At 41.4% G+C, this 18564-nt stretch overlaps 1 protein-coding gene across 9 annotated transcripts in view; it reads right to left on the bottom strand.

Annotated features, from left to right (window-relative positions):
- Positions 1 to 1535: 1535 nt before the first annotated feature.
- Positions 1536 to 18564, bottom strand: part of MEF2A (myocyte enhancer factor 2A) — a 164942-nt gene continuing 147913 nt past the window's right edge. For 6 of the 9 annotated variants that reach the window (XM_055326065.1, XM_055326070.1, XM_055326064.1 and 3 more), the window contains 4 exons: positions 14577 to 14600; positions 10604 to 10730; positions 6927 to 7053; positions 1536 to 5612 (listed from right to left, as the gene is read on the bottom strand). In XM_055326065.1, coding sequence (XP_055182040.1) covers positions 5249 to 5612; positions 6927 to 7053; positions 10604 to 10730; positions 14577 to 14600 — 642 coding nt within the window. In that variant the 3' untranslated portion in view covers positions 1536 to 5248. The remainder of the gene's footprint in view (positions 5613 to 6926; positions 7054 to 10603; positions 10731 to 14576; positions 14601 to 18564) is intronic. The other 3 variants (XM_055326072.1, XM_055326068.1, XM_055326069.1) reach the window with 1 other exon arrangement.

The following is an 18564-nucleotide window of genomic DNA, read 5'->3' as shown; positions in this document are numbered from 1 at the left end:
CTGCAGTGGAGGTCGGCAACAGGCATCAGGTTGCACAAAAGGTGGTGAAGGGCATGCAGGTCCTCGGCTGGGCAGACCAGCTCTAGCTGCAGTGGGCATGGTGGTGCTGGCCAGGGACATGAGGCAGGGCTTGGTCTTGACCTGCAAGCAGTGCTGTCTTCTGTAGCTGGACTGGGGGTGTGCACAGCTGGAGGGGTAGTTACAGGGAAGTGTGATGCTGGCCAGTGACAGAAGGTGGGGCTAGGTAGTCCTGTAATCGTCAGTTTCGTGGTTCTGACAGTGGCATGGTGTTTAGGTAAATGTTAACTCTTGGCAAGGCCGAGTGAAGGGTATGTATGTGGAAACTAAGATTTTTGCAACTTTTCTCTAACTTACAAATTAGTTCAAAGTAAAGTTTAAAAAAAGCTTGAAGAGGTGGGAGGAGTATACAGTGGAAACCAATTAGTACAACTGTGATTTTTTTCTTCCCCAGCTGCCTTCGGCTGCTTTGGTACAAGTAAGCAGGCAGATGATGTCAGTGACTCCAGTCTAGGACACGTTCTCGAAGGCTGGGTGAGCTGCATGTCAGTTTGGGTCGTCTGGGAAGCAGACGCAGATGGAGCACAAAAGCTTTCTCACAGGCAGGAAGGGGCGCACCCCAGCTGTGTGCAGCCATTGGCTGGGGGCTGGCGGAGAGGAGCTTGTCCTCAGCTCATACCCTGACAGCCCAGCCGGGGATCAGGGCTCACGTTGGTCAGCTGTGTGACGGCCTGAGGGGCCCCTCTCCTGGTGCTCCCGGGACCCTATTTGGAAACCCCTCCCTTAATGTGGGGGATGGGAAGGCACCCTGGTGGCGCTCGGGCCCCTACTGAGCAGCCGGCCAGGCACAGGACGGGCTTCAAAGTGGGCTAGAGCCTAGTGGGAGCCACCGGTGGGAGCCAACTACGAAGTCACAATGAATTGATTTTAAGGAGCTGCAGCTGTGATTAGACTATTTTTAGCCACAGGACTCAACCAGCTTTCAAAACCTACTAATAAGAGCCTTGCTGTAGCCACGAGTAAAACCGGCACAAAAATTTGGCTTTTAATTTGACTGCAAGAATCTGCTCTGTGAGGAGTTGGCTTAAGAGGCCAGTCCAAGGAAGAGAACACTTTCCACTGACAAGGTGAAGATCGACTAACAACGTCTGTCATTTTTTAGAGTAATTCATGTAGTAAATCTGTCTTCTGCTGCTGCTCACTTAGTGTGAGGTATGCCTTTTGGGTAAAACAAATCCTCTTCCCCCCTAAATGTGAGAGATGCAACTTGGTATCATTAGATTCTGCTCCACGGTATCCCCCCCACCCCCACTCCCCAATAGTGCAGCCTGCGAGTTGTTCCTGGAGCTGGAGGGGCTCACCTGACCCACACTTTCTGCAGTCGAGGTCAGGCTGACTGGTGCTGGGCCCTGGGTCCCTGCTGCGTCCTGAGGGGCCATGGGCGGCCCAGGAGGAGAAGGGAACGGAGAAGGAGGGATGGAGGGGACGACTGGTGGCAAACATGACAGAGTCGGGAGTACACAGGAAAAGCCAGTCCGTCTTTACTGTAGTGAGTGCAGGATACAAATAGTTTACAACAACCTCTAGCATTTTCTTAACCATTTGATAAAAAGTTCACTATAATATTTATTGTATAATGAAGAAAAAACAACACATTCAGGGAAAAATTGAGATTAACTTATTTTTCTTAAAAGGTTCATCTCAAGGATGGCAACAAAGTCCAGCTTGTGCCGCCAAACGGTTTACATGATCAAACCGTGTACAGCTTCTTGTGTGAACTGTTGACTACAAACATTTACCAAATACATAAATCTCTTTTTTAAAAAAGCCATTTTAAATATAGCAAAGCAGTGTCTTCTTGCACAGCAAAGTGAAGAAAGTTTCTACAGAGAAATAAAAGTTTTACATTTGTAAAATCTTTTTCACATTCTAATCATCTAGCTTCTTATGATCCAATGCCAGGAGTTTTCTGGTTCCTTATTTACTATGTATTTCTTGTGCGCATGATGGTTAATACAGAAAATGTGTTAATGCTTTATTAGTTGTCCTTAGCGTTAAAGGAAATGGTAAAACATGTATTGTTCTTTTAGAACAAACCCCTGATTTAGTCTCGAACACAATGGACATAATTAGGGCTCAAAGGATGGAGTTTTGATCGGGACCACCTGCAGACGTACAGTGGTGACTTTCACTCTCAATGTAGGACCGGTTCAGCGCCCCGCGGAAAGGACAGCTGTTGGAAACTGTACTCGAACCAGTGCGGTGTCCTCTAAGCTTTTTTTGTTTTTGTCTTTTAGTAATAAAATACTTCATCTGAAGGATAAAATTTTCTTGTGATGGTGTCATACAAAACACACAAGTCTAAAACGGTATGAAAAGTCAGTTCTAAAGGAACACCATCCGTGTCTTCCCCGCTCTGAGCTGCTTTCCACCCGGAGATGTGCGTGTGGATGTGTTTGTACATGGAGTCTGGGGGAGGGGTGTCTGTCAGTCCGTGCGCTCCAGGTCACACTGGGCAGACAGGGAAGGGTTAACAGTCAAATATTCACTTCCTGAAAACGGAATACATTGTTACTTGGTCAGTGTAATTGAAATACAAACTCCGAGCCTTGTGGAATAGTATTTTAGAAAACAGTAGTTGTACTGATTATAAACCTGCATAGAAAGAAAGACGATTGAGATACAGTCAGAAAAGCCATCTCATAAGGCACACAAGAAAATAGACAGTAAATGCGAATGTGGTAACTCCTATTCCAAGGTACAGCAGAAGTTCATGAACGTGCATGAAGAGGAACAAAAGAATCACTTAACACTTTCAAAGCTATAAATGGTTTACAAAGTGGTAAGGATTATCTTGGAAGTTCAGTGTTGGGAGACTGTCTTGTTTCAATCAGGTGTGACCTTATGAAGAAACGTGCCTGTATGCAGTTCAGGAAAGTAAGGACATTTTAAGGAGCAACTGATCCTTTCAGAAGGAGAGCCCGACGGCCATACTGACAAGAGGACAGGGCAGGCTACCCTCCCGTTTGGGGCCTCTGTCGAAATCTACTACCCAAACTGTTAACTAAAACCGAATTCCGTCTTGTTGCTTTGAATACCACAGGTTTATCCTGTACCTAATACCTATGTGTCAGTCAGGAAATCTGGCTGATGATTTGTCACAAATAGCAGATGAGGAAAATGTCAGAAGAAGGCAATTTAGGGGGAAAAGCAAAACATAAGTAAAAATTGTAGATAGCTGCTCGACATTAAGTTGAAAATACAAAATAGCAGCAATTTTTAAACCTTTATTTTGAGTTGCTCAGGAAAGGGAGTATTTAAAAACCTATGATGAAAGATATACAGGACTTTGAATTTTGTTTGTGGCACAAGCCCACGAAACGGACGCTTCGTTGTCTTCCCGGAGGAGGAAGGCTTTTCAAAGGCTCCGCTGAGTGCAACCGGGGAGCCGGGCCAGCCAGCGATGTGCCTGTGAGAGAATTTCTCCCCACACCAAAGTGCCACTTCGATGTGCAGAGAGTTCAGAATGGTAGTATTTTATAACCAGCTGCATCATTCTATTTGGGGGGTGGGGGGGGAGCGGGGAAAAAAGATCCCTTCCCCCACAAATATTTTTCCCTAATCATTTACCACTTATAAAACCTTTGTGCTCATCTACTATTTTGCCATGTTCTCTAATATTAAATTAGTTCAGCTTTTTCTACTATATTTTTTCCTCACAAAAGGCAAGTTTTAAGTAATGCCTTATAAAATCTGTAACAACACATTTTATATTTATGCAAGATGAACTTAACACCAGTTTTTTTTTGCCACTTTGCTATTTATGTACACATATAAAATATATAATGATGCTCAACCCATACAGCACAAAGATTACAATGTAACATCACACATTCACCACCAGTGAGGGGAGAAACCCCTTTATACAATCCTCTGAAAAGACTGGGCTAATAATTAAAATCCAAAGTACAGTATATTTAACAAAATAGTAAATGTTAAACAGTGAATACTCTACTTAATAAGGATCTCGCCTTTTCCCCCCAAATTGGCGGCAATCCACAAAAATATACTTTTTAATCTGGTGACCGTACAATACATAGGTACTTACATCAAAGGTGATAATATATTTAAGATGCTATATACACAAAAGAGTTTGGCTCAACTTTTAATTTACATATAGAATAATAAGTGTTCATGGCTTTTTTTTTCCAAGGTTCTGCTTGCAAGATATTTTTGTTTGTTTTTTTTCCCCTCTTAAAATAAAACTAAAAAGTTAAAACAAGATAAAGCTATTCTCTTAAAAAAAAAAGTTACAACATACAGCTTTGGCTTATATAAATAATTCATAGCAGAATGTGTTCAAAAGTAGTGAATATAATTTTATATATAGTCATCAATTCATAAGGGTGTTTTCTTTCATATAAAATATACATGAGCTAAAATCAGTTTCTTTAAGATATGAATGTAAAAAGAAACTTCTGACATAGTCCAATTATAACTTAATATATTAATTTATTTTGTTAATGCTCTATATTTCTAGGCTAGTATTTTCTGAATATCTCATGCGTGTTTTCTACTCTCTCTCTTTTTTATTAGCTAAAGATCACTTCTTTGACCCAATACATTTTTGCACGTGCAAAACATTTATGTGTGGGGCTTTTTTGTTTTGTTTTTTAAAATATCAACAGCCCTTCCCATGCACCCCTCTGCAACAGAGACCCATGCCAGGCTGGGTAATTAGTATAAATGACATTTTATGTACAGTATTGCTTTCTTGATTCCTGCTTTTCTACTGCTCTGTTCTACAAAGCATTTTTTCTTAAGTAACTACAGTCACTGCACAGTTAAATAAAACAAGTAGGGGCCCTCTAGGTTTCTGCAAGCTAGTGTGGGAGAATTATATATGGGTACACGTTTCTCTGCAAAAACTGGTTATCTTATGAAACAAGTAGTCCAAGGAAGTGCCAGACTAGACTCTGCCTATGGGGTGCTTTGTTTGCCATGGGACGCACATCTGCAGATCTACAAGGCAGGTAAGTGCCTGATTCTGTATGCAACACACACCCACACATACACACACTCACACCCACATACATATATATATATATAAAGGGATATATATGTATGTATGTACATATAAATATATTTAACTCATGTCCTTATTTACCAATTTAGATATGTAGGGCAGTTCACTGCAGTAACACGAAGTATGAACACCAGCCTGGAAGCCTTAGGTCACCCACGCGTCCATCCTCATTCGCTTTACAGAAGGGCTTTCTCTGTCCTCCGTGTTTGGGGGTCGGCCAAGCACAATTGGAGAATGGAAGTCACCCCGTGGATCCTCCCGGTCACTACCATCATAGGAGCTGCTTGAGCTGCTCAGACTGTCCACAGGGGAGCGCCCCATTTCCTGTCGGGGCTGGGGGGGCTGGGAGGGCTGGGGCGGTGGTGGCTGCTGCTGCTGTGGCTGCTGCTGCTGAAAGCCTGATGGGGTCATTCGATCCCGGGGAGGTGAAATTGGTTCTGACTTAATGTTGATGTTTTGGTTGGTATTAATGGATAAATTCGAACCCTGAGATAATTGCCCTCCAGCGCTGCAGGAAAGAAAAGATGTTAGACGGTTTCTGAGTGCCTTTGCATAACCGGAATGATACCGCAGACACCCCCTGACTGACACTATCAGAATTCCCCCATACTGCTTTTAACGACTTCTCTGTGGAAGGAAAAAAAACAGGACAGTCGAGAGCTTTGGTGACTAGTGTCCCCACCCACCCCCTTGGCCCTTCGGCAGGTGAAGTCTCTGAAGCAGTGTGTCTAATGCTGCCTATGGACCAGAACAGGAGAGGAATGACTTGGCCTCTGAATTTGGCTTCCTCTCATCCTTGCTTTCTTCTCTGCTCTCGTCCTGGGACAGGCACATCTCATCTCCTCTCACAGCAACTCTAAGAAGGCAGTTAGTCACCTGGCTGTCTTTCCCAGGTGAGGAAATGGCATAGACAGGCCACCTCGTGCAGAGTAGCAGAGTGTGTGGACAGGCTTCTCCCTCAGGCTAAGCGCCAAGCCATCTCCACTCACTTCTGCACGGCTGAGGGCCAGTGGGCAAAGAAAATCAGAGAAGGAAAATAACCTTAGCTTTCTCTGCAGACAGGAGGGGAGAACAGCAGAGGTTGGGTATCTGTGTGTGAATCTGGCTACTGGGGTCCATGTGGTTGGTCAAAACATGCTGCACGCACTGTACCGCACGAGTTCAACAATGAGAACATTCCTTATGGGCAGGGTGAAGGGACAGGAGTGAGAAGACCTTATGGTGGTGCCCAGGGGGTATCTGGCAGCACTAGTAGGAGGGGAAAGCAGGATAACGGAAAGCCTGCTCAGGTGGAGGACAGCATCTCAGAAGGAGGACAGAAGAGCACTCCCAGTTGGCCTCCAGGAGGGTTGGCTGTTTATTTTTCTGTTCCCTTCGTCTACTGATAATCACCAGAGGGAAAAAAAAATGTGTGTGGGGTGAATACCTCTAAGCTGCCTTTGTTCCAACACTGGAATCAGATACAGGGGTGAGGAAGGAGCGGGGGACTGGGTGGCTTAGTGGTCAGCTGGTAGGTAGAAGGGAGGTGCATGTGGGTGACGTGACATCTTGCCTCAGTACCCCTTGGTTACTATCTGGGTCTACCTCCACAGAAGAGAAGCCTTGCCTCCAAGATCTCCTCAGGGAATGCCTACTTTGATCAGTATCCAAGCTATTACCTAGAGTCACATAAAGAAAATATTTTCTCCAAACACTTGTACCATGTAAAAAAGAATCCTTCTCAGATCGTCACATGAAAGTAAACAGTGAAGACCATAACTGATGGAAAAATAAAGTGCACAGGCTGAAAGGAGAGATTTGGAGACAATTTCTAGTTACTCACACCAGAGAGCTGAGGGCTGCTTGTCCTAAATGGTGCTGTTGCCAGGCTGACACCTGTCCCAGAGACAGCATGCCCGGGGAGTTGAAGCCCTGCAGGGCCGACAGGTCCGCACTAGTCAGCGAGTAATCTAGGACAAGGAAAGAACTGTTGCTCTTGTGTATAAGGAAGGCTCAAGTAAAATGTTTTTCACAGAGTAGCTCCAAAGGTTCCCAAGTTGAGAGAAGCCAGGTACTTCCTAACATAAAACACACAGGTCTAAACCCACAATAGTTTTTCTTTGGGAGGTTTACAGTTCCTCACTGTATCTGCTTGTCTGGGATTATTTCACTAAAGTCAGTCTCAACTTTGTACTATATGTTTACAGTTTCACGTCTCACAATAAGTTGAGATACTTTTTCCAGACTTGTAAATAGAAATAATGACACAGCCATTGCTAAGGGATGTTCATACACAGCTGTCATTTTACACATGCCCTCTGCTACCCCCTGAAGAAGGAATGACAGATCAGATGGAGCCTCGAGCAGATCTTCTATTCTTGATGTACAAGGGGAGCAGGAAGGACACAGCATCCTTTCCCAGGCGGTGGCCAGCTCAGTGGCCTAGAGAGGACATTATCATTATCACACAACTGACGAACTGCAGTTGTTCACAGTACAGGGGCTGTCAAAGATCCTTGTGCAACATAACTTCAAGTTCATGAAAAACCTTATGTGTTTACAAGAGTATAATACAGAATATAGCTCATTGTATCTGAATGCCTCAGTCATAATCACTTTGGCCAATACTTGGGACATTACGTATCATTCACACATCGGTTTATTTCAGTTCTTCATTAACACTTATCTTTTCCATTTAGTTTTAAAGAGAGGTGACAAAAACTCTTCTACTTTTAACTGCTTTTTCATGTCTCAAGAGACGTATTTAAAGAAGCTGGTCTTAGTGAATTAACATTAATAAAAAAAGGACTGGGTGGAAAGAGCATAGCTAGTGCTTATGATTCTGCCTTCCTCTACACTTTGCTCACGCTACAGTCTCTCTGACCACCTCATCCACTCCCACGACAGGTGGCGCAGGGGGTCCCTCACACTGCGGCCTTCCACAGTGCCTCCTGCCACCCCTAACTCTCTACCTCTGGGTCCTCCCAACTGCCTACTCAATATGCCCATTGTCCATGTGGATGTCTCTCCAAACACCTCAAATTTGACACCCAAACCAGACTCCTCTCTCCTCCTCCAAACCTGCTCCTTATCTTGATAAATGGCACCAACATTCACCTCATTGTTCATACCAGAAACCTGTGGGTGTTCCTGATACTTCTCTCATACTTCCACCGCCAATCACCAAGGCTGATCGGTGCTCCGTACGGTCTCAAACCCGCCCACTTCACCAGCTCTCCTGACACTGTTCTCAGCTATGCCACTGGGATCCACTCCTTGGGCCACCAGGCTCACCTCCTGTGTGGTCTCTTGGAATGCTATTTTGCCATGAACACTAGCCAAAGTGATCTTAAAATAACAAATATGGTCACCAAATCTCTCTCCCTAACAATCTGGCTTCTTGGTGCTCTCAATATCCAAAATCTTCAACATGTCCTACAAATTCTTACTTACCTCTACAGTTTCAACTCTGAGCACGCTGAACCATCCCCATCCCTCCCGCCAGGCTCCCATCTCCTGGCCTTTGTACACGGTGCTCTCTCGCCCTGGAACACTCTCCCTGCTCCGTCCGACTGGGTCACGTGTGTCCCTTTAGTGTAGCCTCAATGTATCTCCTGCCATGACTGTACTCAATTATTTCCAGGGCTGCTTGTCCTGTGTCTGTCTTCCCGGGCAGGCCCTGACTTCTACTGTGAACCATATACTCTTGTGTGCCTGGCCCAGTACCTGCCACATAGCAAGTGTTCCATCTGACCTGAGTCTGACTCTGTACAGAAAAAGGCAGGTGACACACTACAGAAGGATGAAAAAGGACATGTGTCTAAAAAGGGCAATGAAATACAGTAAAAATAATATGGTAAAATCAAGCCAAATACATGCTTGCAAAAGAGCACAGGGACCAGGTCAGGTTAGAGACGGAATAAGACTGAGGCCAAGGGCTGATGGTTTTGACAGAATTGAACTCCATCTTTATGTTTTGGTAATTCCTTCTGGACTTCAAAAAAAGTAAGTTCTTGCTAATCCATCCAATAGCATTTCTAAAAACAAGCACAGTGGAACTTCCATGGCTATGGCTATGGGAAAGCCTATCAGGAAGGGTTCAGGAAGCCACTAGCACATCAACACCAGGTGCAGCCCCTCACTGCGCTGCTGCTTGCCTGCATATCTGTACCATTGAGCTCTTTGCTCCTGCTCTCCCAGCTCAGAGTGCACGCTGCTTGCCTCGGCCGCTCAGGTACATCCTGTCCCCCGAGCTGGTATGAATTTGGAACAAAAACTCTGTCCCTGGCCTGCTGTCACTCATACAGCTGGTGATCAGTTCAAGGACACAGACTTTCTATGAATGTGTAATCTCTTGCTTTACTCTAGATTTGCACTTAATAGATTTGGGCATTTTTTTATATTGATTGTTAGATAAGGTAGTGGCCATTTGCTCTCTTTTTTCAACAAAACCTTTTAAACTTCTGTTTTAAATGAACTGCGTGGAATTAAAGTGACAATAAAATATATCAGTGGCCTCAGGAAGCTCCAGACAGCAATTTGAAAGCACCATGCTAGAGCATTTACCCTGAAGTCTAAAATTAGATGATTTTTTTTTATTATTATTATAGTCTACTTATAAGAATCATGAGAGACTGAATGCCCTGCACTGTAGGCTGAATAACTGACAAGGTATAATTTAACTATTTCCTTCTTCCTTTGAAGCATCACCAAAAGGTCTTGGGCTCAGCTGGTGAGAAAGGCAAACCGCCCACACCAGCCTTCTCCCTCCCCTCAGAACAGCTAATCTGAAAGAAACCTGCTGTACACCAGGACCCTTGGACACCCTGGATGGCTAAGAGTGCCCCTCCAACCACTCAGCAGTCATAACTCTGCTTCACAGACTCCTGAAATAGGGTATTTTAAAATAAAATGTCTACATAAACATTAATGAGTGAAAAGTTCCTCTCAGAAGTAAGGAGTGACTGGCTCTGAGGAGAAACAAGAAAGGTCCTGGTTTTGCTCCTGAGACACAAACAACAGAAACTAAAGGTGGTTACACAGAGGAAAACACACCCTGCGTGGCGCAGATACACACCTGCCACATTCTGCAGGCCCGAGTTAAGGGAATTCTGTCTTCCCCCCCAGGGGGTCAACATGGCGTAAGGAGAAAAACTTCTTATGCTTCAACAGCCGGGAGGAGTGGGATACTGTGTAATGAGAAGTGACAGAGAAAATGCCAAGCAGCATCTATCATCCTCTCTGCTTTGATGCACAGGCTGTAATTCTGGTTAACAGCTACTTGTTTCTTTGTTTGGGGGGGGTGGGGGAGTAAAAGTTGATGCTGGGAATCATTCTACAATTAATGTATTTTTTTGTACATTTTTCAAAGCTAGCCTCTGTTTTTTAATACACCCAAATGTGGACCTAAAGAACTGAAAATAATTTATTTCAATATACTTAAAAAAAAAAATCACAAAAGCACATGTTGATCACAAAACAAAGAACTAAAATCCACAGAAGGCCAGAGAGCAGGCTTACCAGTGTTGTAGGCGGTCGGCATGGCTGAGTACACGAGTCCCTGTGGAGGCAAGCTTGGGGTGGTCACAGACACGACTGGGGTAGCTAGAGGCTGAGTGGCTTGAGAACTGCTTATCCTCTGGGTATTCTGTGAGAGAGCAGGAAAAAAAAGTGTCATTATTTGAGTATTTATATTCAAACTTAGTATTTTAAAAATAACATTCAATTTAAAAGTGACATTTTTCACAGTTTTATGATGTGAATATCATTATTTCTTAAAGCAGTGATGATATGAAAAAAAAACTTAAAAATACTAATGGGAAGAACTAAATATTTAATTTCAAGGGATATAGTTTTTCATTAATTATTCATTTCCCTGTCTTTCATAGTGTTTATTGATGTCAAAGATATATCCTTAAAACAGAAACTTGCACCATGGGTGGTAACACTTTTATGTGGTACCATAAATGAGGACTTGGTAGTACTACAAATACTGCCAGGCTGCCCCAAATCAAACATCTAGGTTTTAGAGACTTGAGGATAGCGAAAAGTCATGTGTATACTGGGAATGTAAGTCGTCCATAGTTTAGGAATCAAAACTACCTATATCTCCAGCATTCACATGTTAACATGGTGTTAAGTCTTGGCTTAACCAAAGTACAGTTTGCTTTCAGATTTCTTCCCTGGGATCCTGCAGTTGAAACACACACATACACACCCTATGTGCCCCACCCTCATACTTGCTCAGCCTCCCCCACTGTCAACACCACCTACCCAGTGACCTATTTCTTGGCAGCAGGTTCAGATATGCATCCCTGCACAGTCTCCCAACTCTTCTGAGAGGCTTTGTGGAGAGAGCTTGTGACTAACGTACTTTTTGTAGGACTGTGAATGGAGCAATATTAAATGCTTGCTGACCGAGTCCATCTATACAGTATCCTATCTACACTGGGAATGAATTTTTAAAAATCATCTATTGAATGATCAGGTTAGCTTAAGATGTCTACTCCTCTACATGCCAGGGGATGACAGCAGTTTCTTACCACAGTGGCTTCAGGGGACGCTCCAAAACCAAGATCAGAGGAAGAGAACAGACTCCATGATCCATGAGATCAGCACCCAAGAAAGCCAAAGCAGAACTACTCCAGGGTTTTTACATATATAATTATTTTTTAATGAAGAAGTTACAGCCTGAAAACTGACATTTGGGGGCCTAACCCATATCACTAAGAGTACAATTCAGTGCCCTTGAGATTATAAAGAGTCAGAGTATGATTCAGTTTTCTCTCTCACCACTTCCAAAGGATAATCAGATGAAGGCCTTGTGCTAGATTTAGATACTTGAATGTTGATCATCTGATAAGGATCCAAATCTGTTTATTTCTTTTTAGTTTGTATTTTTCACTCAAGTTTCTTTCTTTCTTTTCTTTTTTCTTCCTTCCTTTCCTTTCCTTTCCTTTCCTTCCTTTCCTTTCCATTCCTTTCCTTTCCTCTTTTTAAGATTTTATTTTTATTTATTCATGAGAGACACAGGCAGAGGGAGAAGCAGGCTCCATGCAGGGAGCCTAACATGGGACTTAATCCCGGGTCCCAAGAATCAAGCCCTGGGCTGAAGGCAGCGCTAAACTGCTGAGCCACCCAGGCTGCCCAACAATCTTAAGTTTCTATTTTAAAAAAGAAAGACCACTTGGAATGTGGTTATAGCACTTGGGTTTTGTCCCAAATCCAGTACTTCGTAAACAGGGGGGAAATCAGTTCACCTCTCTGAACCTCTGTCTGTACAGCAGGAAGATAGTGGTTATCTGTGCTGCCTGCCTTGGAGGATTCCTGTGAAGCTCTAGTGAGGCAAGAGGTGAGAAGTGCTTTGGAAACTCAAGTACTACACAAACGTATGATAGTATCCTTAAATGATTATCCCAAGAAACGCTCTGGCCCAAGATTTCTATGTAACTGATGAGATAAATATATTTATTACTTCTGATCCATATGTATGCCCCTGGAGCTACCATAAAGTTGTTTTAGAACAGCAAGGCTTCTCAAGGAATCTCCATGGCCTAGCCCTTCCCAGAAGAGTTTTTAGTGTAGGTTCCAAGGCACCTGTTCTTCCTCTCTTTAGGTCAGAGCCATCCAGGATTATATCTGAGAGTTCAAACCAATCTGAAAAACTTTCTAAATGCTAACAGATTGGGATTTTATTTTGGTGATCACAAAGCTTTGCATTAAAATTGATTAAGTTTCAGAGTTTGAATCAGCTTGTTTTAAAGAATATACATTGTTGATAGTTTTTGGTTATGTATTTATTTCATAATTATAAATATTTTTGATGTCTTCATCTTGTAGTTTTCAAAGATTTAGAAACGTACCTTTGAGACTCTGAATGGGGGATGAACTTTAAGTGGGTGGAGGTCAATGTATGGTAACTGAAAATACACTTTCAGCATCAAGTTAATAATTTTAATGAATTTTTGAGGTAGACCTATACTTTGGACTTATCTGTTCTAAGATTTGGTCGCTGGAACCTCAAGAGTCAGACAGTAGGCAAAAGAACATAGCATGACACAGTTTGGCCTGGCTCTATCCATGCCAGGGTTTCATCTCCATGGCAATCTCCTGGGATTACCTCAAGAAGGGGTGGGTTGTGTGTGTGTGTGTGTGTGTGTGTGCGTGCACGCCCACGTGCTCGTGCAATAGCGAATGCCAATATATAGGTTCCATGCATCAAGGCTTCTAATCTCACTGGCATTGATTTTTCTGAGTAAGAGACTTGAGAGACCACTAGAGGGCAACATATTGCAAGAGAATTGAAGCATTCATGACAACTTCCTAAGGGTAAGTAGTCTGAGACGAATTCTTTTATCTTGAATTATAAACTTCCATTTTCTAATCACTACTGTATCACTAAGTAAAGTATTTCCCCAGAAGAAAGTCTAAATCTGCACGATATAATCCAACCCTGCAATTAATGGCAGACTAGTATATTTTAGTTTACTAAATAAAAAACCACATCTAAAACTGTGAGTGATCACAAAGTTAAAGAATTATCTCTTATTTTAAGGACAGAGCACAGACAACCTTATCTAAAAAGACACAAACTGTGCAAAACACACCAGCATGCATATATTTATATATAGCAATAAAATATAAACAAAACCAATAGATGCCTTCCCCCCATGCTCTCATGCAATCTGAACCCTTGTCCATGCTACGAACTAAACATTTTCAAGCTTTTCCCCCTTAGAGTCACTAGTTAGCAACTGACTTTGAATTTATGTGATCATTTCTGTGAATTTTGAGTTTTAGTTCCCAAAAAAGAGATTAAATCAAAGTTACTTTTAGTCAGATTTATTTTCTAGAAGAAAAGCCAATAGAAAGTATTTGTTTTAGAAAAAAGGTAATAGCTACTTTTAGCAACAGAGTTATGTCCTGATAGAAAAAAGTAAATTTATGTATGTTAAATTACAGACATTCCTTTTAGCAAACAGGGAACCCCCTTATGGTTCAGATCGTCTCATGCAGTATGAAATAATTCCAACTCTGAAAAAGGTGACCTCACCAAAAATGATGTAATCTTTTTGAAAGAAAGAGAAATAACACAAGACCATGTGTTACAATCTGAGGAACTTTGAGGGTGAAGTCATTTTCTAAAAATATATTAATAATTTGGGGAACTATATAAGGTATTTTGTATCTTGCCTTAAAAAAAATCTTTCATAAGTGTCTTGCAGTCATTGACAGCTATTGTTTTTAAAAACTCTGTTCCAATCTTCCCTCCAACAAACAAAATGGGTCAAGATATACAATTATAAGTAGAAAAATAAGATGGACTCTTGTAGGATCAGTAGATCAGTTCAGTTATTGAAAGTGCCTGGATAGTGTTTAATAACAGCAAGAAAAACTGTGTAACAAAGGGAACACGGGTTAGATAAATACATTTAATAGAATTAGTACTTTCTAGATCTTTTGCAACTCCCTTCAAGCAGAAACACACACTCACCAACTCCAATTCCTCTTCCTCCGACTGCACTCAGCATATGAGAGGGATAAGAGAGTTACTAAGACTGTTGGTACTCAAAAATAAAATATTTCTTTAGAAAAGCATGTCATTTGGACACTAGTGGTTGCCTGGAACCCTAAAGAGATGATTATATGCAACAAATACAAATATAAATTTTTTATAGTCTTGCCACGGGTAGTTGATTTCAGAAGATTCTTTAAATCCTCTCAGGTCAGGCTTTAAAGAAGCCCCTGTCCTAGCCTAGCCTAGTCTGCTCCTATGCTGGTCTCACCTGCACACCACCAGGCCCCTGCACCCATGTTTAAAAGGAGTTCCTAATCATACCAGCTTATATCTGAAACCTTCAGAATACTTCATCCTCCCATCCCTAGCCCGCCTGGTCAAACACGTCTGTTATTTATCTCCTAGATGTGTGCTCTTCAGTTGGCAGGAATTATTTCCGACTGCAGCTAGCACGGTGTTATGAAACAAGAACTCAAACATTTGTTAACAGTTTTAAATGACACAGCATCACTGGCAATCTATAGAAGGTGTCTTTATAAGCATCATTGATACAGGAAACCCCAATCTGAAAGCCAGTTTATCTGCACACAAACTGTAAAATTGGGAGGCTGGTTATCTACTCTGAAAAACAATCACCTTGCCTACGATTGCTATTTCAAATGTGGGTAAAAGGCTCTTCAGTTGTTGAGTTCCAGAGACCTTCACAGGTCTCTACTAACAAGATACACATGGAAATACAATAGGTGCGTGCTGTGTAGTTTTCCCTTGAACCTGCAGGGACAAGGGTGTAAAATAGTTTATATGGCAAATTCTGACTCTTCTACAGAGATGCTTCATGATCTCTGAAACAAAGATCAGAGATAACCCTGACCAGCTGCTAAATGCCTAAATGCAGTTTTGTCCTTAAAGTCTTCAGTTTACTAATAATTCTTATCAATATATTTCTGACCCATAAATGAAACTTTCTGTAGTTTGTATTTCTGAAAGATAGTGGCAGATATTCCACATCCCATTCCTAAAAGGTGAGCCAAATGACTATCCTGAATGCCTAAATGGTTTTCTTTTGGGGTTGTTATACCTATATGTATTTTTAACTTTGTATCCTAAAAAAATTTTACCCTTAGAGAGCAGCTGCAAAGAGAGTATACTGTCACATACCACACTCCAGCACCACTCCACCAGTTGGTACATCCCCAAAAAAACATGATACAATTGTCAAAACTAACAAAGTAACAGCAGTACCTAAAACTATAGGATCTCACTTAGCTTTCACCAGTCTTTGACCAACGTCCTTTTTCTGCTCCAGGACCAGATCCTGTGTCCTACATGCTCTTAGGTGTCATGTACCCGTCGTCTCTTCTAGTCTGTGACAGTTCCCTCCATCTTTCCTCATTTTTCATGACATTAATAACTTTGAAGAGTACTGGTTGGATATCTTATCCAATGTCCCATAATTTTTTTTAAAGATTTTATTTATTTATTCGACAGAGAGAGAGAGTCCACGCACAAGCAGGGGGAGAGGGAGAAGCAGATTCCCTGCTGAGCAGGAGCCTGATGCAGGGCTCTGTCTCAGGACCCTGGGATCATGACCCAAGCGGAAGGCAGATGCTTAATCAACTGAGCCACCCACGAATCTGCCATAATTTGGGACTTCTATTTTCTCAGTTAGATATGCAATGATTTCCTACAAATTTTTTTGTTTTCTCTATTTAGAGTTGGACGTTTCCAAAGTTATTGGGAGCTCCTTCCTCATCCTCTTCCATATCATCATGTCACAGACTTGAGATATAGTTACATTCACGTGTCACGGTCTATATTCTATCTTCAGTTCCCCTCGAATCCTCGTTGATTTTTAATTGCATATAGTAAAAACTAATCTTGGTATTGTACAGTTTTATGGGTTTTTAACAAAAGCACAGACTCATATGTACATCCAAAAACAAAGGATCACAGAATAGTTCCATCACCACAAAAATTCACCTCAAATTCCCTTTGTAGTCAACTCTTCTCTCCATCCCTGGCAAGCACTGATCTGTTTTGCGTTTTCCAGAATGAAATATAAATGGAATCGCATGCTATGTAGTCTTTTAGATCCAGCTTCTTTCACTTAGCAAAATTAATTTAAGATTCATCTGTACTGCTGTGAATAAATGGCTCATCCCTTTTTATTGCTGAGCAGTATTCCTTTGTCTGGATGTACCACAGTGTGTATATCGATTCATTCATCTGCTGGAAGGACATCTAGGATGCTCTCAGTTTTTGGCAACCATGAAAAAATACAGATTTCTGTATAAGCACAGTTTTCAATTCATTTGGGTAAATTCTTTAGGAGAGGTTGTATAACAAGTATATATTTAACTTTGTAAGAAGCTGATGATCTGTTTTCCAAAGTGGTATATGATTTTGCTTTCCAAGCATGAATATATGAGAGTTCTTATTGCTCTGCATCTTTGTCAGAACTTGGCATTTTAGTATCTTGGGGTTTTGTTTTGTTTGTAAAGTAGGCCAACACAGGGCTTGAACTCACTACTCTGAGATCAAGACCTGAGCTGAGATCAAGAGTCTGAAGCTTAACCAACTGAGCCACCCAGGCACCCCTGGTTTAGTACAGCTGACACATAATGTTATATCAGTTTCAGGTGTGCAACACAGCAATTCAACAACTCTATATATACATTATGCTGTGCTCACAAGTGTAGCTACCATCTGTCACCACATAAGGCTATCACAACACTACTGATTTTATTTTTTAAATCTTAGCCATTCTAACAGATATATAGTTGTATCATCCTGGATGCAAGTCCTTTCCCGGATATGTGATTTGCAAGCAGTCCCAATCTGTAGGTTGTCTTTTTTTTTATTATTATTTTTTTATTTTTAAATTTTTATTTATTTATGATAGTCACACACACAGAGAGAGAGAGAGAGGCAGAGACATAGGCAGAGGGAGAAGCAGGCTCCATGTACAGGGAGCCCGACGTGGGATTCGATCCCGGGTCTCCAGGATCGCGCCCTGGGCCAAAGGCAGGCGCTAAACTGCTGTGCCACCCAGGGATCCCTGTAGGTTGTCTTTTTATTCTTTGGATAAGGACCTTTCACGGAGTAAAACCTTTTTGACAGTGAAACTACTCTGATAAGCATCAATGTATCAAAATTTTCGCTATCAATCATGTTTTTGATGTATTGTTTTTCCCAATGCTTTCTTCTAAAAGTTTCAGAGTTTTTGTATTTTATGTTTGAGTGTATACTTTAATTTTTGTATGAGTTATATTTTGACATTTTATTTTTGCATATGGATGTTGAATTGCTTTACTGCATTTGTCAATAAACAACTGAATATATTTGTGTTGGTCTATTTTCTGGGCTCTCCATTTTGTCCATTGATCTACGTGCCCATCTTTTTGCCAGTACCTCTTTCATTCTTGATATTGATAACCTATGCCTTCTCTTTTAATTTGGTCAGCAGGGCTAGAAGTTTAGCAATCAAAACACTAGGCTGTGGTTTGATTGCTTTTCTCTGTTTTTCTGTTTTAAATTTCATTAATTTCTGCTCTTTCTTTTCTTCTGGTTACTCTGGGTTAAGTTTGCTCTTCTTTCTTGAGTTTAAGTAAAAGCTTAATGATTTGTTACCTTTCTCTTTTCTAGTATAAACATCTAATGCTGTAAGTTTCCTTCCCAATACTACTTTTGCTGGTCCCCCATATTTTGACAGGTTTTTTTTTTGACAGAATATATATGTATATATTAATTATAATTTCTCCTGAGATTTCCTCTTTGACTTGTGGGTTATTTAAAAGTGTGTTAATTTTTCAATATATAAAGATTTTCCCTTTCTGTTATGGATTTCATTATGATCAGAGAATATACAATCTTCAGGATTTCAATTCTTTGAAATTTGTTGAGGTTTACTTTGTGACACAGGAAAGTGCTATCTTGGTGAATGTTCCAAGGGCTCTTAAGAAAA

Source organism: Nyctereutes procyonoides, unplaced genomic scaffold (assembly GCF_905146905.1).
Source record: "Nyctereutes procyonoides isolate TBG_1078 unplaced genomic scaffold, NYPRO_anot_genome, whole genome shotgun sequence".
NCBI lineage: Eukaryota > Metazoa > Chordata > Mammalia > Carnivora > Canidae > Nyctereutes > Nyctereutes procyonoides.
The sequence above is the reverse complement of the archived record's forward strand: the minus strand, read 5'-3'. Positions and strand labels throughout refer to the sequence as shown.